At 36.1% G+C, this 20818-nt stretch overlaps 2 protein-coding genes across 3 annotated transcripts in view; one reads left to right on the top strand and one right to left on the bottom strand.

Moving 5' to 3' along the window:
- The window catches only part of LOC100372953 (B9 domain-containing protein 1-like), a 60305-nt gene extending 59007 nt beyond the window's left edge, over nt 1-1298 (bottom strand). The window contains exons 1-2 of the mRNA XM_002730893.4: nt 1226-1298; nt 385-456 (exon numbers count right to left, since the gene is read on the bottom strand). Of these exons, the coding sequence (XP_002730939.3) occupies nt 385-456; nt 1226-1285 (132 nt within the window). The 5' untranslated portion in view covers nt 1286-1298. The remainder of the gene's footprint in view (nt 1-384; nt 457-1225) is intronic.
- Nucleotides 1299-1416: 118 nt separating this feature from the next.
- On the top strand, nt 1417-14104 carry LOC100373097 (NADPH:adrenodoxin oxidoreductase, mitochondrial-like). 2 transcript variants are annotated; one of them, XM_002730894.3, is made up of 11 exons: nt 1417-1566; nt 2198-2331; nt 4181-4276; nt 4842-4964; nt 6027-6140; nt 6598-6699; nt 8774-8966; nt 9778-9959; nt 10838-11009; nt 12347-12523; nt 13839-14104. In XM_002730894.3, exons 1-11 carry the CDS (start codon nt 1524-1526, stop codon nt 13967-13969), a joined length of 1467 nt encoding a protein of 488 aa, XP_002730940.1. In that variant the 5' UTR covers nt 1417-1523; the 3' UTR covers nt 13970-14104. The 2 variants fall into 2 exon arrangements, with proteins under 2 accessions (XP_002730940.1, XP_085359120.1); XM_085502994.1 differs by having other exon boundaries at nt 6027-6144; nt 6602-6699.
- Nucleotides 14105-20818: the final 6714 nt, after the last annotated feature.

Below are 20818 nucleotides of genomic sequence, written 5' to 3'. Positions count from 1 at the left end.
GAAATAATGTACAGTTTTGGCACATGTATATATTAATTTCCAGTACAATTTTTTTCACACTGGTTCATAAAAAAAAACACAATAAATAGTCAATTTGGTGAGTTTTCAATTAAAAATGAACACCCTGCGATATACTATCAAGAAGACAAGAAGAAAATATCTTGACATATGTCTAGCTATATCGTTCATCTTAATACTGTAAACCATTTAATTCTTGCTAGGAATTACACAATTTGATGATGAATTAATTAATGCCAAACATTTCATGAGAGTTCTTGTGGCTCTCTGTTATAGAAGCCTACAGTGAACTGTTCACTGCTATGCAATTTTACAATATTCACCAACTCGCAAAATTTTATCCCTGTGTATCCAGCTTTTACTTACCGCAGTTGTCACCCAATCTTGCCCATATACATAATTAAATTTGACATAAAGATCATCACTGATACTGGGAAACTGAAAAGAAAAAACAGTACACTGTATAACAAATAGTGAAATAGTAAAATTTAGCTTGAGCACACAAGTCAGATGTCTATTCAGTTACTAGTATGTTAAATTTATTTTAGGATATACCATAGAATAAATTAAGTGATGATGATAATTGATTGGAGAATGTAAACAATATAGTACAAAGACGTCACAAATATGAGGTCATGAACACTATAGTGAACTAAAATATCCTTGCCAAACAGTAAACCCCTAGAATATACACGAACTGCAGCTTTGCAGTGTAAATGTTGTTTTCATTGATAAGAAACGTATGCTACGTGTATTCTTTAGGTCAACAAATACAAATCTTCCACTATTACTATTTATTTATGTTAACACCAAGATCAATTGCATATGTTGTAAAACAAAAAAAATAAACAATGATTACAGCGATTCTCATCTACCTGCGAAAAACCATAAATATTGATTTATTAATATGATTTGAAATAACAGTTGAGTGTGGGATTTGAGAATGCAGTGTATACCGACGATGTATATGACAGACGAAGCAAAATACCTTCCCGGACCCAAAACGCCGCGAAACCACGGCTAATTCCAATCAGTCTGTGTTGAAAGAGCTTGTCAACAAACGTAATACAACTTCGTAAGAACCGAGTTGGCGATCACAATAGTGGAAAACATATGGACAGAACAGTAAGGTAAATTTATAACCAAATGCCGTCACGCTAAGCAATTCAAAATGATAGTAAAACGAACAGTAATTCATACAACTTACGTCGCCAGTTTCAATCTGTCCGGTCACCATCAACAAAAACACAGATGGGTTCGACGCCATGTTGAAAGTTGAAATATTTCCCTGCATTCACTGCGAAAACGTATTTTCGGCCAATAGGAATGAATCACTCGAGTAAAGCGAGGTAAAACAAACACATAACGCCACACCTTCGCAACTTCAACTTTGAACTTTTGACCCTTTCTGCTCTGTTGTCTGCAATACTGAATTTCTGTCCTTCTTCGCAAGTCAACACATTGACGTTTTTACACGAGAATTGATTACCAAAAAATCGCTTGACATGACAACATTTGTATGTCGAAGATGGTTCCAATTCTGCTCCAGTAAGAATAATTTTTATATTAATATTGGCTGTACACTGAACCCCGTTATCATGTCGTGAGTGGATGAAAGTGACTTCTCAAACAGGTTTACTTAATGAAATAATAATACAAATGTATAATGTATTAAATATATATGTAATCAAAACCAGGTTCCGATCACAGGCACTTCGAAAACAGATTGGGTCGACCGGATTTTATGTTTATTATTTTTTCCTATTCATCTGCTTACTCACAGTAATATTCACAGTAAATTCTTCCCATGGCCACATTTCTGGATAATAAATTCAGTTGAATTTTAATCTCGTTGAAATCTGGTGTAATTTTGAATTATGTATTCACGTTTGGCCAAACAAAATTTAGGGTAGTATTTCATTTAGCATGATACCATGTGAATAACTGAAAAATTAAATTCTATTCAAACAAAGTTTAGTTTCACAAATGTCAGTTTAAAGTCTGCATGTCCTCATATAGTTTTTTGGCAATCTTGCATACCTGTGAAGTGCACCACATAGGGTTGAGCAAAGAAATGTTTGTTTTCTGTTGCAGAAGATTTAATTAAAAAAAATGCTACTACTCATGCAATATGATGGCCCTTGAGTTATTTTCAATTTTATGTATTCTCTATTTATAGGACAGTACAATAGGACATCGAACAAACTATACAAGGAGACATTACGTAGTGTTTCTACCAAGCCCAGCATACCTCATGTGTGCATTGTTGGCAGTGGACCTGCAGGATTCTATACTGCACAGCAACTATTGAAGGTAAAGTGATATAGCAGATAGTGAGGGGGGAGTATTGTTCAACCATGCATGGCAATATAAATATACATGTATTTATCAATCTTTGAAATTGGGTCTGAGAATTGTTATGTGCCTCATAGTTCTTAAGATTCAGTCTGTCAAACATTGTATACTTTCATAGGCTAGTCTGTGATCTGTGTATTCAATAGATAGATAGATAGAATTGTAACTGTTATAAAATTATAAAATTTGCACCACATCTGTGCTTAAATTGATTTAATCCTTATCACAGTCCTTCAATAGACCTGGCTGGAAACGAACCGTATTTCTTTGAAACAGTGCTCTTAATAGGTAAATAAATGATTCACACCTGCGGATCAGCGTGCATGTCATTAGTGTTGTTTTTGCAAAATGTAGTGCGTAGACATTGTTTGTGACCTCTTTAAAACCAAAACATTGAAACCATGTAACAGAGAGTACACAGTGACTTTATGGATTTTGACGACGACAACATTGACTGGGATTTTGTTCTCGAAATGGAAGAGGCAGCTATAGTGTATGAAATTTACGTTACTAATCCTGATTATAGTGATATATTGTTGACTAGTAGTCATGACATCATGGATCTACCGGCGACGTCAAACCTTTCGATATCAACAACACAAACGATCAAAATGTAAACAATACTAAACATCGCGAAAATCATGACAAAACAGTCCCAAAAACAATACTAGAGTATCCGACCAACTCTTGAATAGTTGTATCTCGACATATAACAACAAATAATTGGAACACATAGTGTAATTCTATACAAAGGGGTGACAATGAAATTTTCCGGACGAGTGCCTCGACACATACTTGGAATTAAGATGGCGTTCTCAAACAACAAACAATCCTAAAAAAACAAACAAGAAAACTTAAAACTTAAAATACTTATAATCGATTAAAGTATGGACAGAAACACACTTAGACAGCTATACTAAGTCGTGATATACTAATTCGATAGCTACTACTGATAACAGAACTATGTATTTATACTGGGACAAAATGTAGAGAAGTGGTGCATTTTCAACAATGAAAATAGACTATTTTTGAAAATGTTTTCGCAGCATTTACAAAAACATGCACTCTGAACATTTTCACCAATTTCAACGTTATCTTAGCCATACAAAATGTCAAATTTGATTTACATTCAGTGCCTATGCACCGGGGTAAAGAGATAATAATCGGTGGTCCCTTCGAACAATATGTAGAGGGTGTTTCCGGCACGAAAAACAAACTGACCTCGTAACATTAACGATGAAAAAGTTAGTCTAATAATGAGACTATATATATAAATTTCACTCTCCAGTCGAATACACGTAACAGTGAAGCTACTATATTCTAATGCTTGGTAGGACGTCTAAAGTAATATCCTTGGAAAATAGTCAATCTCGGCACAGTGTAACCGATGGCTCACTTAATTTTTGGTACATTTATTTTTCCAATTGCTCATCATTGGAAAGACCGCAAGCCATATAGATGTACAATAAATGTTGTTCTTTTATTATAAAAGTTCTTCATTGTATTTGTTATTATCCACTTCAATTCTATTGTTCAAATTGTTTTCACATTATGCATCTTAAAAGAAAAGATTTTTTGTTAAATAAGCTAGTAAGAATACCAGCAGCACACAGTAGTTACCTTAATTCTATTTAAACTCCCTTTGACATTTTTTTTAATTTGAGTTTCAGAAGTCTTGATTTGCCAGAATATACTTAGTAATTGTGAAAACAATAATATAGTTGGGTCATGCACATTTATCTCCAATATGCATGTGCATTCTTTTTTACTATTTCTTATTTCTTTGACAATTATTTTTTCTGTTCAGCATCACAAGACTGTTCATGTTGATATATATGACAAACTACCTGTACCATTTGGTCTTGTAAGATTTGGGGTGGCACCTGATCATCCAGAAGTTAAGGTAAGCAATGAGTTTGGTACTACATTGTATATGACAAAAGTGTAGATTTCAATATACGCTACCATTTTGAATGTTTCACTGGTAAATAATAATTATTATTTTGATAATTTAATAGTTTTCAAATTCCAAATTTATTAACCAATGCCCTAATATATAAACGGCTAACCCTACCCATAACCTCAACTCTAATGTAATCCCTAGAATTATTGAATTTATGTATTATGCCATTACAAATGGTGTTCATATGACAATGCGATGCACTCTTATACTACACAAATTATTTCAATTTTAAGATATTGAAGTTTAAATTGTCTTTTAGATGATTCTGCATCTAATTACTGATTTTGAGCATTGCTGTATATAGGTGCAAACTGGATCCCTGCATAAATACACTGTGGATGGACAAAAGTCAAATTTCCTGTGATTTTGAGCATTACCATATAGACACTAGAAAGACAAATCAAATCAATAACTACCAATATAGTATGAAAACAAATACCGATTCTGCATGAGGTGATTCACACTGCTGAAAATACTATTACAGTGTAGTTTTTTATGATTTCAGAATTGTATTAACCAGTTTACAAAAACAGCTAAGAATGATCGGTTTGCCTTTATTGGTAACGTGACAGTTGGTAAAGATATCACCGTTAAAAAATTGAAAAAATCCTATGATGCTATCATTATGGTGAGTATAATTCATCTTGTTACATGTGTTCAATGCAACAAATATAGTACATATTAGTACATACCTGTAACTCAGGGAAGATCTTGATGGAAAAACATGGTTGCCACTTTATTCGCCTTATTCTGTGTGCTACTATGAGATATTTGTTCATGCTATATTACAGCTTATTATGCGTTCCATTTATTCTACTTATTGTTCCATTATCATAGAAATTATTCCATTGTCATAGAAACAAGTACAATTTATACTTCTCGTTTTTAAATCATTTTTTGAATCTACATGTGTCAATATAAAACAGTTTATTTTCTCAAAGTTTGGCTCGGTTGTCTCAGTGCTAGAAAGAGCAATTATTTGGAGCATTTTATCATCAATGGAGTACCAAACATTACCATTTACCCGGTGAGCCAGATATTCTGTTTCATAAAATGACTAATTTTCATTGGGTTTAAATTTCACTGATTTATCGTTTCAGGCATATTTAGTGGTTTTTAAATTCACGGTTTTATCATTTAGATAATGTGTTGTATGCTACATTTTTCATATTCACTGGGTTTTAATTTAGCGCACTTTCCAGTCTGCAAAATAAAGAAAATTAAAACCCAGTGAATAATTAACCCCTTTACAGTATTGAGGATTATAGCGTAATATGGGATTTAACTGTGAGATATCACATGTTGCATGAAATACATGGACCAAATGTTTATTGACCAAATATTGACAAAATTGGTTGATTTTGCACTTGATTTTTTTTTTATTGTTCAATGTCAAATTGCTGATCGTTCAGAGGGGAGTGTGGTGTTGAGATGCTCTTACTTCCTCAAAATTAGCCATCATCAAATATGTATAGCATCTTATTAAGTGCAGAAATACTTTGTTTTTTTGAATCCCATACAACATTTTAAAATCGATATGACCTTTCTTTTTTCTGTTTTTACATTCATTTTCATGCATAATGTGATATCTCGTAGGAAATGGGAAGGCAAATTGGGATATGGACTAGAAATCTTGTCATCATAGTAGAATGATTTTGATTATAGTACAATAATAAGTATTTGTTTACAGTGCTATGGTGCTGATGATGACAGGATACTGGGTATTCCAGGGGAGAATCTCCATGGTGTACTCTCAGCTAGGTCTTTTGTAGGATGGTATAATGGCTTACCAGAAGACAGAAATGTAAGTCTTCAATTCTACACATTATTCTGCTCAAACATAAGTTTCATAAATCATTCCTTGTTGCTATACAAGTTCGGACATATGTGAAAAACAAAAAATTGAGTTCATATTTATTCAATTACTGAACTTTCAAAAATAGGTTGAGAATAAACAGAAAACGGTGAATTTAATTGTGCATAGAACTTACACAAAATTGAAACTGCATTGATGAGGTTTTGACTAAATTGATTATGTTGGTTTGTGAAGAGAAAATTGATTTAAATGTCAAGTTACGTAATTCTAAGAGCTACTCTGACTATTAAACACTTTATGCAATGTCTTATAAAGTGCTCCTATCATTTAATGGCTTGTGTTCATATAAGTTGACCATCTTGTCCTCATCACATGAAAGGCAGTATTTTTTTATTATGCTCAATATTTACATAATCTGTTATTTACATTTTTTTCACGTATTTAGTTAGATGTGAATCTAAATTGTGACACAGCGGTTGTGATTGGTCATGGTAATGTAGCTATAGATGTCTGTAGAATACTTTTAACACCAGTTAGTATACTCAAAGTAAGTAAAGACAATATAAATAAAATCATTTTGTATTAAATTGTATTTAATTTGCTATGAATTATGCAGTTGTATAGAAGTACCTGTGTGGATGTGTTTGAAAGTATTACAAAATGTTACAGCCTGCTCATATGTGATTTAGTGCCGGGGCTGGGCCAATATAGCAATTTGTGTAGAATTTAGTGCCAAGCCTGGGCCAATATTGCAATTTGTGTGGGATTTAATGCTAGGGCTGGGCCAATATAGCAATTTGTGTGGGATTTAATGCCAGACCTGAGCCAATATTGCAATTTGTGCAGGATTTAATGCCAGAGCTGGGCCAATATTGCAATTTGTGTGAGATTTTATGCCAGGGCTGGGCTAATATTGCAATTTGTGTGAGATTTTATGCCAGGGCTGGGCCAATATAGCAATTTGTGCAGGATTTAATGCCAGCCTTGGCCAATATAGCAATTTGTGTGGAATTTAGTATAGGGGCTCAGCCAATATTGCAATTTGTGTGGGATTTAATGCCATGCCTGGGCCAATATTGCAATTTGTGTGGGATTTAATGCCATGCCTGGGCCAATATTGCAATTTGTGTGAGATTTAGTGCTGGAGCTGGGCCAATACTGCTATTTGTGCAGGATTTAGTGTAGGGGCTGAGCCAATATAGCAATTTGTGTGGGATTTAATGCCAGGCCTGGGCAAATATAGTAATTTGTGTGAGATTTAATGCCAGGCCTTGGCCAATATTGCAATATGTGTGAGATTTAGTGCTGGAGCTGGGCCAATACTGCTATTTGTGCGGGATTTAGTGCCGGGGCTTGGCCAATATTGCAATTTGTGTGGAATTTAATGCAGGGGCTGAGCTAATATTGCAATTTGTGTGGGATTTAATGCCAGGCCTGGGCAAATATAGCAATTTGTGTGGGAGTTAATGCCAGGCCTGGGCCAATATAGCAATTTGTGTGGGATTTAATGCCATGCCTGGGCCAATATTGCAATTTGTGTGGGATTTAGTGTAGGGGCTGAGCCAATATTGCTATTTGTGTGGGTTTTAGTGCCGGGGCATGGCCAATATAGCAATTTGTGTGGAATTTAGTGTAGGGGCTGAGCCAATATTGCAATTTGTGTGGGATTTAATGCCGGGCCTGGGCCAATATAGCAATTTGTGTGTGATTTAATGCCAGGCTTGGGCAAATATAGCAATCTGTGTGGGATTTAATGCCAGGCCTGGGCCAATATAGCAATTTGTGTGGGATTTAATGCCAGGCCTGGGCCAATATTGCAATTTGTGTGGGATTTAATGCCAGGCCTGGGCCAATATAGCAATTTGTGTGGGATTTAATGCCAGGCCTGGGCCAATATTGCAATTTGTGTGGGATTTAATGCCAGGCCTGGGCAAATATAGCAATTTGTGTGGGATTTAATGCCAGGCCTTGGCCAATATAGCAATTTGTGTTGGATTTAATGCCATGCCTGGGCCAATATAGCAATTTGTGTGGGATTTAATGCCAGGCCTGGGCCAATATTGCAATTTGTGTGGGATTTAATGCCAGGCCTGGGCAAATATAGCAATTTGTGTGGGATTTAATGCCAGGCCTTGGCCAATATAGCAATTTGTGTGGGATTTAATGCCATGCCTGGGCCAATATTGCAATTTGTGTGAGATTTAATATGCCAGGCCTGGGCCAATATTGCAATTTGTGTGAGATTTAGTGCTGGAGCTGAGCAAATACTGCTATTTGTGCGGGATTTAGTGCCGGGCTTGGCCAATACTGCTATTTGTGCGGGATTTAGCGCCAGGGTTTGGCTAATATTGCAATTTGTGTGGGATTTAGTGTCGGGGCTGGCCAATATTGCTATTTGAGTACAGCTTGACATCGCTCTACAATATAAAATTATATTAAATCTACATACAAGCAATATTTGCATTTTTATGTCAATTTTGAACAGTTTGAAGTTATATGACCTATATAGGACATGGCATGGCAATCTGATTACAAAACTGACTGCAATTGCTTTTTATGTTATAGCGCCCTCAATGTATGAAAATTGTCTATTGCCCAATTGACTGCCTTTCTTTTGCCAGAGAACAGATATTACCCAGCATTCCTTAGAAGTATTGGAAAACAGTCAAATAAAAAGAGTTTATATGGTTGGCAGGAGAGGGCCATTACAGGTGGCATTTACCATCAAAGAAATAAGAGAAATGACCAAACTTCCAGGCTGTAGATCAGTACTAGATCCACATCTTTTTAAAAATCTCTCCGAACAAGTTTCAGGTAAGTGCATTCATCAGAATCGTAATTTTTACATGTATGTGTGCATCCAATGTTTTCTTGTACAGTATAGTGTGGTTTATTTCAACTTAATCTCTATCATTCTTTTCATACATCTTATAAATAATCAGTGAGAATTAGAAATTGTAAAGTTTGCGTATGCGACCCTTAATCAAAAGTATGCTGTGTAGAAATATATTTCACTGGTATTTAATAATTCAAGCATATTTATTAACTGGATTTTGAATTCACAGAATTTTTGCTGAAACAGTGAGATCAAATTGTAATATCATGTGAATTTAATTTAGCAGATTTCAGTTACCAGTGAATTTAAATAATATTTAAATATTAAATAAATTATTGTGTTTACAGTAGTTAGAACTACATACAAGTGGGAAGATTCTATTTTACCTGATCTCAAAAATATATTGTCAAGTTACAAATAAGCTATTTTTTGGCATCTTTCGAGATTGTCAGGCAACAATATAACATTATTCAATTGCAAGCAAGGACCAATAAAATTGCTGATATGGAAGGTGAGGTTTGTATTTTTGGGGTGTGATGAAGAAATGTCACATAGAAATTGTATAATAATTAGCATAAAATCATAAATGAGCTATCCTGAATTCATAGTTACTTTGCATTACTTATATTTCACCGAACAAATACTTACTGGTATATGCAGAAATAACATGCAACATAATTATCAGATATTTTTGTACATTTTGAGTTCAAATTTGTACAAATTATTTCTGTGCTTACATGAAAACTATGAATAAAGTAGACATTTTCCACATTTACTTATAATACATAGGTCTGCCAAGGCCAAGAAAAAGACTGACTGAACTCATGATAAAAACTGCCTTGGACACCCCCTCAGAAGCTGAAGTTGATGCGGAATGGAGAGTCAAGTTTCTACGAAGTCCAATTGAAATTATACCATCTAATGATGGTAAGCAGGTTGCTGGTATTAAATTAAGAGTTAACAGATTAGAGGTAAATCATAAAGAATGCAAATCAGTACTTTGCTATTAGAATGTACATTTGTCAAAATTTACATTTTGCACACCTTACTTTGTGTTATATCATTCTGTCACATTGTTTGCACTATTCAATTCTGAGCCATTAGAACTAAATTGACTAACTAATATCCAGGAAAATATTTTTGTGTCAGCTTAAACTTGAACTACATAATAAAATCTTCTAAATTTCATTGAAAATGCTAACCAACATTTTCAAAAACATTTGATCTAAATATGCCAGGAAAGCCAAATTATCAAAGTTCTGTTTGAAATTAACTTAAATTTTAAAAAATACACATGATTCGCATCAATGTAAATGTTGTATTAGTTATTGGAGAAATTACAATTTTTATGACATTTTTTAATTCGTCTTGGTGGTTAAATTATTGTCTAATTCACTCACATTGTTGTTCTTATCAGTTGTGAAAGTCTTGTCAGTTCAACACTCAAACACAGTTTCAATGAAAAGTAAACCTGTGCATAGTTAGTCCCCTGCTTGGACAAGACCACAAATAGGAACTTATAAATTTACAAATGTCTGTCCTAACCTATATGCCTTTACTAACTAGAAATACCTTGAAATTTTATACAATCATAATACTACTACTTATCATACATATGCACATTGTAAATACTTCGTTTAACAATCTGAGTTGGCTGCTTGGTGGCCATTTTAGTGCTGAAAATCATTGCATTGCTGGAATTCTTTGTTTTACAGATCTTATTAAAAGGTGGTTGCAGCTAAACTAAATACATTGATGTAAAACTGAACAGTTCATATCATTTCAGAATTGTTACTTTAACTTGCTATTAAATGAGTATCTGTAATTGCATAATATTTCATCTTGGCAGGGTACTGGAGAATCAGCCAAAGCAATACCAACGGATGAAGTGGAAGAAATCCCATGTGGTATGGTACTCCGCAGTATTGGTTATAAAAGTATACCAATAGATGATAGTGTGCCGTTTGATAATAACCAAGGAATTATACCAAATATAGGGGGTAGGGTCACAGGAATGAAAGGTAAATATTGCAATGTTATAGATTGAGTGTTCTCATTTATGAGCTTAGTCTTGAAAGATAAAATATTTGTTTGCACATGCAAGTCATGTGATCTCTAGATGATTGACACTGACAGTGACAGCATTTTTTAATTGACCAATCAAATATAAGTACCGGTACAGGCAATATAGAACATATTAGCGTGTAACCAACAGGATTCAAACTTGTGACAAGAGAAAAGCATTCCGAAAACGATACTTGAGTACGATTATATGTGATTATTACGGTAGTGTCTGTTTGGACATAGTCCTAAAACGGGGACTTTTGTTTCGATCTCAGTGTGTGTTTGAATCTGTGCAATTCTATCTGTATCTCGGACATGCCTTGTTCAAGTACATTCAAACTTATGGTCTGATTCAAGATAGTCAAATGACAGCCATTTTATTGTTGAAATTTCATCAAAATCAAGCATTTTATGTAATTTCGTTGTCAGATCTGGGTCGTATATGGATGGATTTTGTTCAAACTTGGTAGAAATATCAGACATTATAGGAATTTGATGCGCATCAGTTTGTTTCACAGATCAAATTCAAAATGACCATTTTGATTTAACCAAATGTTATTTCAGAGTTCTGACATGCCTTGTCCGTTAGTGTTCAACATACATGTACATATTTATTTGGTTATCCGATTCAAAATGGATGGAAACCCAGATTTTAATTTACCATAGAAAACCATTTAAACGCCCTGCTCGGATAATGTACTAATACTCCATAAACAAAACATTGGCCACATGAGCATGATTCTACAAATAGCCGATTTTCTGATGAATTACTACACATGTATACATGCGATGATGATTTTTACAACTAACTTTGTAGTCTTTACATGTGACCTAGTTCTTTTAATATGATAATTGTAACTGATGCACCATTTCTCTATTGTCCTCTTCAACAAAATATATTAATGATCACAATCTATTTCTGTCCATCAAAGAGGTTAATCACAGTTTGAAATCACAATTTATAATAAGCATTAGTATTTTCTGTGGTGTCAAAATTGGTATTGAATATAGAGAAAATTACAGAACAGTACATTGAACCAATGTTTTGATTGAAAAATTTCATAGACTTGAATTTCCCATTTGAACTTGCCACAAAGAAATGAAATAAATACAATGTTGACTGCACATTTTTTATGGTGTAATAACTAAACTCTTCAATGTATTGCTTCATTCAGTCGCCAGTTTAATTCAAGAAGCTGCCTCACATACAATGTATCAGGATCTATGACTGATGTAATTTACCTAGCTCTGTTTCAAGTGACAATAAAGTGTAAATTTCTTGTTTGTTTTGTAGGTATTTACTGCAGTGGTTGGGTGCGTCGGGGACCTACAGGAGTTATTCTTAGTACGATGAGTGATGGATTTGAGATTGGTAAACTGGTAGCCGATGACCTTAATAGTGCTGACATAGACATATCAAATGAAACGGTCAAAGGAAAAGATAAAGTTCTTGATGATCTTGATAAAGATGGTAAATATTATTTTCCACTATAGGAAAGTGTAAGTGGTGTAATAAGTGCTTAAATTGACCAGTGTAACACTGCATCAAATGTTTAAACCATGTTAAATTACTGCAAACTGTTTATTTTTTCTGCTAGGAAATTGATAATTTCATGGCATATGTAAAGACAATATGTCATAAAAGTCGTAAAGGATCCAAGGAAATGTTCAAAGGTTACAAAATTTCACAATTTTCATTGACTCTCTTGGGATATTAAAGTGGTTTACAAGTTTATATTTTCTAAAAAATTAAATAGTTACATCACATGCAACTTTCTGGTGTTCACATGATTGCCAAATGAAAAAAATCCTGTGAAGTTATTACAAAAATATACTAAAATAGTTTTCAAAAAACAAATCACCAGAATCATAATCTACATCGCTATTTTTCATTTTCTTTTTACTTTTTTATATATCTGTTTTTTTTTAGAATAGCAAAATCTTGAGAATGCGGAAATTTATCATGATTAATTTAATTCGACTTAATAATCATTTTAGCATCAAAATTAGAATAAGGATTTGCCGAATTAATTTTTTAAATGGTCATGAAGTTGTCTGTCACAAAATATTCAGTAAAAAGTAGATGATGAGTAGATGTTTCACACTTGACTTTGTAATTTATTAATTATTTATTACTTTTTACTGAATATTTTGTGCCAAAAAATGTCATGATCATTTAACGAGTCAATCAAGCAACTCATTTCTCCTAAATTTTAAATAATTAATAAATATGAATTTTAAATAATTAATAAATATGAATTTTAAATAATTAATAAATATGAATTTTAAATAATTAATAAATCACAAAGTCAAGTATGGAACATCGGCAGATGTTTACTAATCATTTTCTTTTTACTAAATATCTTGTGACAAAAAATGTCATGACCATTTAACAAATCAATCAAGCAACTCATTGCTACTACCAGTAACCTTATTATTATACATCTTTTCCTCCCAAGGACACATCATGGGAATGCCGAAATACAAAAAGTTTAGAGCAGATTGATCGAACTTCATTGTATGGGGTGCGGTCAAACCCAATGGGCAGTTATGTTTGTTTTTATTATTCGGGGGGGCTTAAACGTGTAATCGTTCCATATTTTGAATTCGCATTTCCGAATGTGGTAGAATGAAAATACCCCAGGCAATACTGCAAAATTACAACACGCTGTAATTTAAAGCATTACAGTGACAGATGTATAATAATCTGTATTACGATTTTATGTGATGACATGTGGATTTCTGTTGGTTGGTTATTCATTCTTTTTTTCTGTATCTTTCTTTAGGTGTTGTACCAGTGATGTTTGCAGACTGGGAAAGGATAGATGAATTGGAAAAAACAAGAGGAGTATCAATTGGGAAACCAAGAGAGAAATTCACAACTGTGGAAGATATGCTGGAGGCAGCTTTTGATTGATTGTGTGGGAAACCTATGTTTTAATATGGTCTGCTTGAAAATCTTCACCTGAACTTGAAAATTAGTATATGTACTTTTATATCGATGTTTATCAATATTTTATGGTAGAAAATAAAATTGAATTTGTGTAATATATATATGGAACGATAATTTCATGAATTTCTGATTTTGAAACACATTAAAACTTTCGCTTTATAAACATATTCTGGCATAGGTTTATGGAAAAACATAGCCAATCAATGTTTATTTGTTTACAGCACATGCATTGTCATGCTTCTTCATGTTAAATAATTGTTTGCCCTTAAAAAAATGTGTTTATCTTTTGTTTGATGTGCATCATAATCAATGCCCCCAAATGCATTTCTGCTTGTCATCTTGTAAGTTGATCTAAATCTTTTATGATTAAATTCATTTGGTTGGCGAAACACACTGATTGGTAGATTTTTAAAATACTGGTGAAAGCATAGTTATGTTGTCACTAGCCAAATTGCCAATATTTTACAGTTTACTACATCACCTACGAGAAAATCCGTGGAAATAATAAATTTCATTTATTACTCATTAGGCTTAATTACAGATTGTAGCCCCAAACAGAAACTACTAGAGAATATACCCAGATCCTAAGGAAACATCCTAAGGTAGTATTATCTAAGGAAAAGGCCTCGTCTGAGGGGTCACCCCCAGGGTGATCACACGCCCGAGGCCTGTCAGTTTCTTAAATTCTCTTTGTTTCCGCTGCACGTAGATGGAATATTTTTCCTCTTCAAGCTTTACTGGACAAATGAGGCAGATTACAGTTTTCTTCACTGGGCTTTCCTAGAAATCTATTTTTTATGCAATCGACTCTGACTTTTGACATCAAGGTAAGGCCTTTCCATTATTAAAGCCCCAGTTTTGCCTGTTTTTGTTGAATCGCAAGCTCAGTTTTATATTCGCTTTGATTCCTCATTTGGCAGAGTCAATTTGCTCGTTTTTTCACAATCTCATTTCCAATCTTTTCCTAGACTGCATAATGCCTAAGTCAACGAGAAAGACTAAGAACGTGCCGACAAAATCGTCGGCATATAAGACATGCTCATCTTGCCATTCATTCATGCACTTTTGGGATCCGCATATGTCACTCTTGTTTGAGTTGTGTGTGGGACTCTGGTTTTTGCCTCAAGGGCATTTGCGACTTATGAGATTCCCAAATGTGGAAGCACTTTTGAGGCAAAGTGGAAAGCTGAAAGCAAGTGATCGTGAAAGGCTGGTAAGTAAGTTGTCTTCCCTTACCGATGATAGTCATGGTGAAAGGGGCTCCTCTCATGATGATGAGATCGCTTGGAAAATGGATGTTTGATCTGATCTCCAAAGTGAACACCCTCTTGCAGTCGCGGGGTAGGATGCAGAATGATGTGGGGGTGAGTCTGGTGAGAGGGGCAGGGACTGTAATACTGCCTGAAAGGGAGCATCCTACACCCCTTCCTCCAAATTTCCATAAATTTTTGAAGTGTCAGAAAAGGCCCAAGAAACATGGCTTTGGTGGTAGTCGTTCTGGCGTTTCTGGGACCAGGTTACTGCAAAGTCTCTTTGAAGGTTTTGCTCACTGCATGGGCATGGATGGTGGTACGACTATGGATCCCCCCTCCGGAGTCCTTGGGCTCAGTCTCCTCGTCTTCATCCTCTTACGCTGGAGGCTGGAGTCCCATATGATCGTCCCTTATGCAGCACATACCAGCTTGGCGCAGGAGAGTGTCTCAAGTGTATTGGATTCCTCTTCGGTCTTCTGTTCCTCTGACTCCTCATCCTCCCTCTGGTCTTCTTCGAGGGACGAGGTCAAGGTGGGGAATGATCCGGCACGTGTGATTGACGCAAATGCTCTTCGAATGAATTTTTAATAAATATTTCAAACCCAATACCGTCCTGCAACCTATTTTTTTCTGGGTATGCAGTTCGACACAGAGCAAGAGCTTGTCCGCCCCTCTCAGATGCAGAGCAACCCCCTTACAGAGCTCGGCAGTCAACACATGTCGGCGGTATCGGCTTCCAAAATGACTTCAGTTCGTCGTCTAGTTTTGTTAGCAGCTTGCTGGACCACAGGGTCTACATGCGAAACCCGACATTCAGGGTTCAATTGTCAGACCAAGGTTTAGCAGCCCTTCTTTGGTGGCAGCACGCCTGGAACTTGGAAAGGGGAATGCCCCTAGATTCAACGAATCCCTCGCTGACTCTCATTACAGATGCTTCGCTCTAAGGATGGGGCAGCCATCTGTTGGACCTTCAAGTCCAAGGGGCGTGGCCAACCACATATGCGAACCATCCTACTGTCTATGAAACATTTTCAGGAGGTCGCACACCACCACAGAGTCTTGCTTCAGACAGACAACACCTCAGTAGTGTCGTACATCAACAAGGAGCTATCGGCTCACCATCTTCTGGGGATACGCAACAGCGCAGCGGACACCCTTTCCAGACGTATTCAATTCAAGAACACCCAGTGGCAGATTCTCTCTGGGATGGGCCCCGGATAGATCTGTTTGCCAATCACCAGAACGCCAAGCTCCCAACGCACGTGTCACTTCTCCCAAAGACGAGCACTTTCACCACAGATGCTCTATCAATTTCTTTGAGTCACATAGACGCCTTGCCACCCTTCCAACTAGTGCACCAATTGTTGGAGAAACTGTGACTCGAGCTCACCTGCCTTCTGACACTGGTGGCGACCAATTGGCCAGTGAAGGTCTGGCTCCCAATGTTGCTGTCCCCAGTGAAATTGCTGGATCTTCCGGATCTGTTGTCCCAGCCGGATGGCACTCTACCGATGAGCCCCGAGGTATTCCATCTTCATGCATGAAGCTGTGCAAGTGCAAGGCTCTTCTGCAGTGTTGTCCAAGTTCCTCACTTCAGCACAGTTGGACGGCACCAAACGTTTGTACGAGTCCTGATGGAGACTTAACATTGATTGGTGTAACAGAAAGGAGGTTGATCATCTCAGTCCCTCTATTAGCGAGGTAGACGATTTTTCTTGTATTTATTTGATCAAGGAAAATCTATATCAACGATTATTGGATATCAGTTCTGTTCCCAGTTTTATCAAAATCTGCTGGACTGAAACTGGCCTCGAGTTCAGTTATGCAACAACTGTTTAAGTCTTTCCACTTGAAGAGGCTGCGCACCAAGGAGCTAACAAATCCTGGGACTTGTCGTTAGTCCTAGTGGCGTTACAGCATCCCTTAGAACCTATGGATAAGGTGGACATGAAGTATGTCACTATGAAAACAGTTTTTTTCTTTTGGCTCTGGCATCAGATAGGTGGCGCTCAGAGATAGGGGCACTGTCAATTAGTGACAGATGTGCCTCTTTTATGAACTCGCCTTTTCCATAGATAAAAAATGCTACCTTAGGGTGTTTTCTTTGGACCCGGGTATAGTTTCTGATGATTTCCATTTGGAGCTGTAATCTGTAATTAAGCCTAATGACTAATAACTGAAATTTATTATTTTCACAGATTTTCTGGTAGGTATGATTAGGTAAACAAACGGGTTTGTATAACCCTAATAGTTAGATATCTATCTAACTAGACAAGAGTGGAATTTACTCTCCATAATCAGTCTCAAATCTGGCGTTTTAGCTCAGCTGTCATCTTAGATGACAGAGCGGAGCTCTTCATATAAGTGATGGTTACTTGGTATTAAGGTACCTTGGATGAACCTCTATCAGTTTTGTTCATTTCGTGATAATATCTTCAATTCTATATTTTTAAATGTTTTTGTGAACAATTTGTTTGATGAAGTTAAGTTGACATGTTCTCAACACCCAGAACCAAACTACTTTTTTCTCAATTAGCCACATTTTGTCTCATGTGTGTGTGTGTTGCCCAACTTTGCCTCCACAATGTTCTTGTAGAACAACAGAGCTTGTAGAACAGCCATGCCAGGGTTCTGATAAGGTGCGACACAGTCTTTTTCCTACCTCAACAAAAGGTGCTGTTGACAGGCACATCAGCAAGCTTTTATGAGCCAAAATTTGCAGAGTCAATGGCTGATTGCATGGTCAAGGAAGTCACCATTTCTGGTAGTCTTTGCATTAGATAGGGGCATGGAAGGTAGTACGACTATCTTCCAGGGTAAGAGATGCATTGAGTTTCAGGCTCAGATAATCCAATGCTCTTCCGTGCCGCCGCCAATGAATGGTTGAGACTGCCTTCTGGTAACAAGGGGAATGCATTGGAACCTGCGTTCAGTCCACATGCTCTGGCAATAGTGGGATACAGTATGTTTACTAGACTGGCAAAGTCGGGGCTTCTTGTTTTTACAAAATGAAATAATTAATTGTTTTAAGTCTTTTGGCGTGATCGCGAAAACTAACGTGACCGCTAAAGAAATCTGTGATTTTTTTCGCGGGCACGCTAGTTGTTGCTATCATGCTAAAAAGCCAGAATGACAATTATTTTTTGGGTTTGTAAAACAATCTATATGTTTACTTGTCATGCAAAAGGTAAAATCAGTTGCCAGTCAGCTAAGCTGCGCTATCCTGGACACAATCAGACTTGCATACATGAATAAATACAGACCCCCCTCCCCCCCCCCCCCACAACCAGGAACACAATGTGGACATCATTGTTCTAATTTATATCTAATCATCTAAATATACTTTCAGTGTTCAGGTGTTCTGTAAGAATTTCATCAAACCTAATGCCTGTTCAGTCAAGTTAATAGTTTGAGTTAAATTTATATACATTCAGTTTTACATTATTTGCTGTAGGATCGTGCGATGCCTGTTTAGCCCCTCTCTCTTAAATCAGACTATTTCCACTCTTCTCTAACAAGTTAGACAGATATTTAACTGTACAAAAATAAATAGTCGTAGTAATTGGCTAATAACGACATAACTATGGAGACCAGTCTAATTGTTCATTAGTCACTGCCAATTACCCACAATACCTGACGCCTTTCTGAGCACCGTGCACATTATACCGTCTGGAGCTTTTGCCTTCAGCATGGTAAAATTAGGTTGAATAGATTTAAATACTATTTTATATATCATGCCTAGCGTTACCTGGCAATCGAGGGTTGGGCCATTAATAAAAAGGTCAATGTTGAATAAATCTAATACAAATAATGTAAGTAATTGGCCTTGACTAATAAGCAATTAGACTGGCTAGAAGCATGTTACATCTTTCTAATACTAATGCCTATACCTTATTGTTGCAATTAACATTGAATGAAGAGAGGCCCGTTTCAAAACTTTCATGAAAATTTAGAACTGTTTGAGTTATCCTAACTCGCGAAACAAAAGATCTCTTCCAAAATCTAATCGATTGCTTTTTGTCTCAAATGGCAATCAAGTCTATAACATTTGAATTATCTGGCAACGTTAACGTTCCTTCCATCCCTTATTGTTTCCACTGAAACCGGTGCACACCTCTACTTAAATCTAATCAGTTAGTCCGTTTCAGACTCCCCGATGAAGTACAAAACCAATCCTTCATCAGAAACGCTTTAAAGGGCGGTAGTCGTCGAGTCACGCATGCGCGAGATATATGGGACTCGTATAAACAAAGATGGCGACTTGGACCATTGTGCAGATCAACGAGTACTGAGACCTTTCCAAGCTTTAATTAGATATTTTAGGTGATTAGAAGGTATCAAAGAAGTCGCCGGCGGTATTCAGTGCAAGTCAGTGTGATTTCCATTTGAAGAGCGCATTGGATTGCGGGAAAATCAATGTTTATCAACACAAATGTCGCACATGCACAGCGCGACGACCACCGCGCTTTAAAGTTTTCTTGAAACTGAAAAGAAAAAACTAAGAATAGCAAATTTTATGGCAAGCATTTAAGTATGTTATCCAGTACTACCAAATAACACGTGACACATTTGATGATTTGTAATTTTAACAGATTTGTTATGTACAAAACTCATGTTTTGTTTTGTTATTTGATTCAAAATTGTTTACGTTTGGATTATACAATTTTGTCCGATATGAGAATGATCCTATTTCCAGGAGGTTTTATTTTGAATAGAGCTGCATGGATAAAATGTTACGTATTTGAAGTGACATCATATTTTCCCATGCTGAATATTCCCTAATACATTTCGTTAATTTCATTTAATACATTTAATATACACAATCACTAACAACTGAACGGAGACTATATCATTGATAATGACATGTTTTAAGGGTAACTTTTCTGAAAATTTTATTTGAAATTATAATTGAAAGTGTTTGAAGAAATTATCACGGGTTTTCTTTTTATTATGCTAAAATCTGTCTGCCCCTGAGAGGTTGGCGCCCTCCCGTGATAATTCGTGACAATCTTTGTCAAATCCTGAAAACATAGAATCAGTAATTTAACCGAAGGCAAATGTGATTGCGTGTTCGATTACACTCAATCGCGGGACCGTGATTGTCGTGATTAAAGATGGCGGACATCGACAGGCGGTCGTCGGCAAAGCAAATAAGTAATGGTCTTAATGATGTTTTTAGCTAACACCACCAGCGGCATGTAAACGTCTTTTCTAATAAGATTATTTGTCATTTTGTTAAATGTAATGAAAGTGCGAGGACAAAACAGTCATGATCATGGTAACGTGTTTTGTTTAGAGCCTCGGTTTCAATAATGCACCCCAGGTCTGGCGGTGGTCGTCGCGCCACGCAAGCATGCGCGAGACATGGGGGTATGCAAGGATGCCGACTTTGCGCAGATCAATGAGTACAAACTGAGAGGTTACCAAGCTTTAATTAGGTCATTTCTTTGGTGATTGGAAGGTATCGAAGGAGACAATGGCGGTAATTAGTGCAAGTGGCGCCCAGGTCAAAATTCGTGCTCGTGATTTCATTAGAAAAAGCTCAGGTGATTGTGGGAAA

Source organism: Saccoglossus kowalevskii, chromosome 8, assembly GCF_978046115.1.
Source record: "Saccoglossus kowalevskii chromosome 8, keSacKowa6.1, whole genome shotgun sequence".
In the NCBI taxonomy this organism is placed as follows: Eukaryota; Metazoa; Hemichordata; class Enteropneusta; family Harrimaniidae; genus Saccoglossus; species Saccoglossus kowalevskii.
Note: the sequence above shows the minus strand (reverse complement) of the source record. Positions and strands in the feature narration are given on the sequence as shown.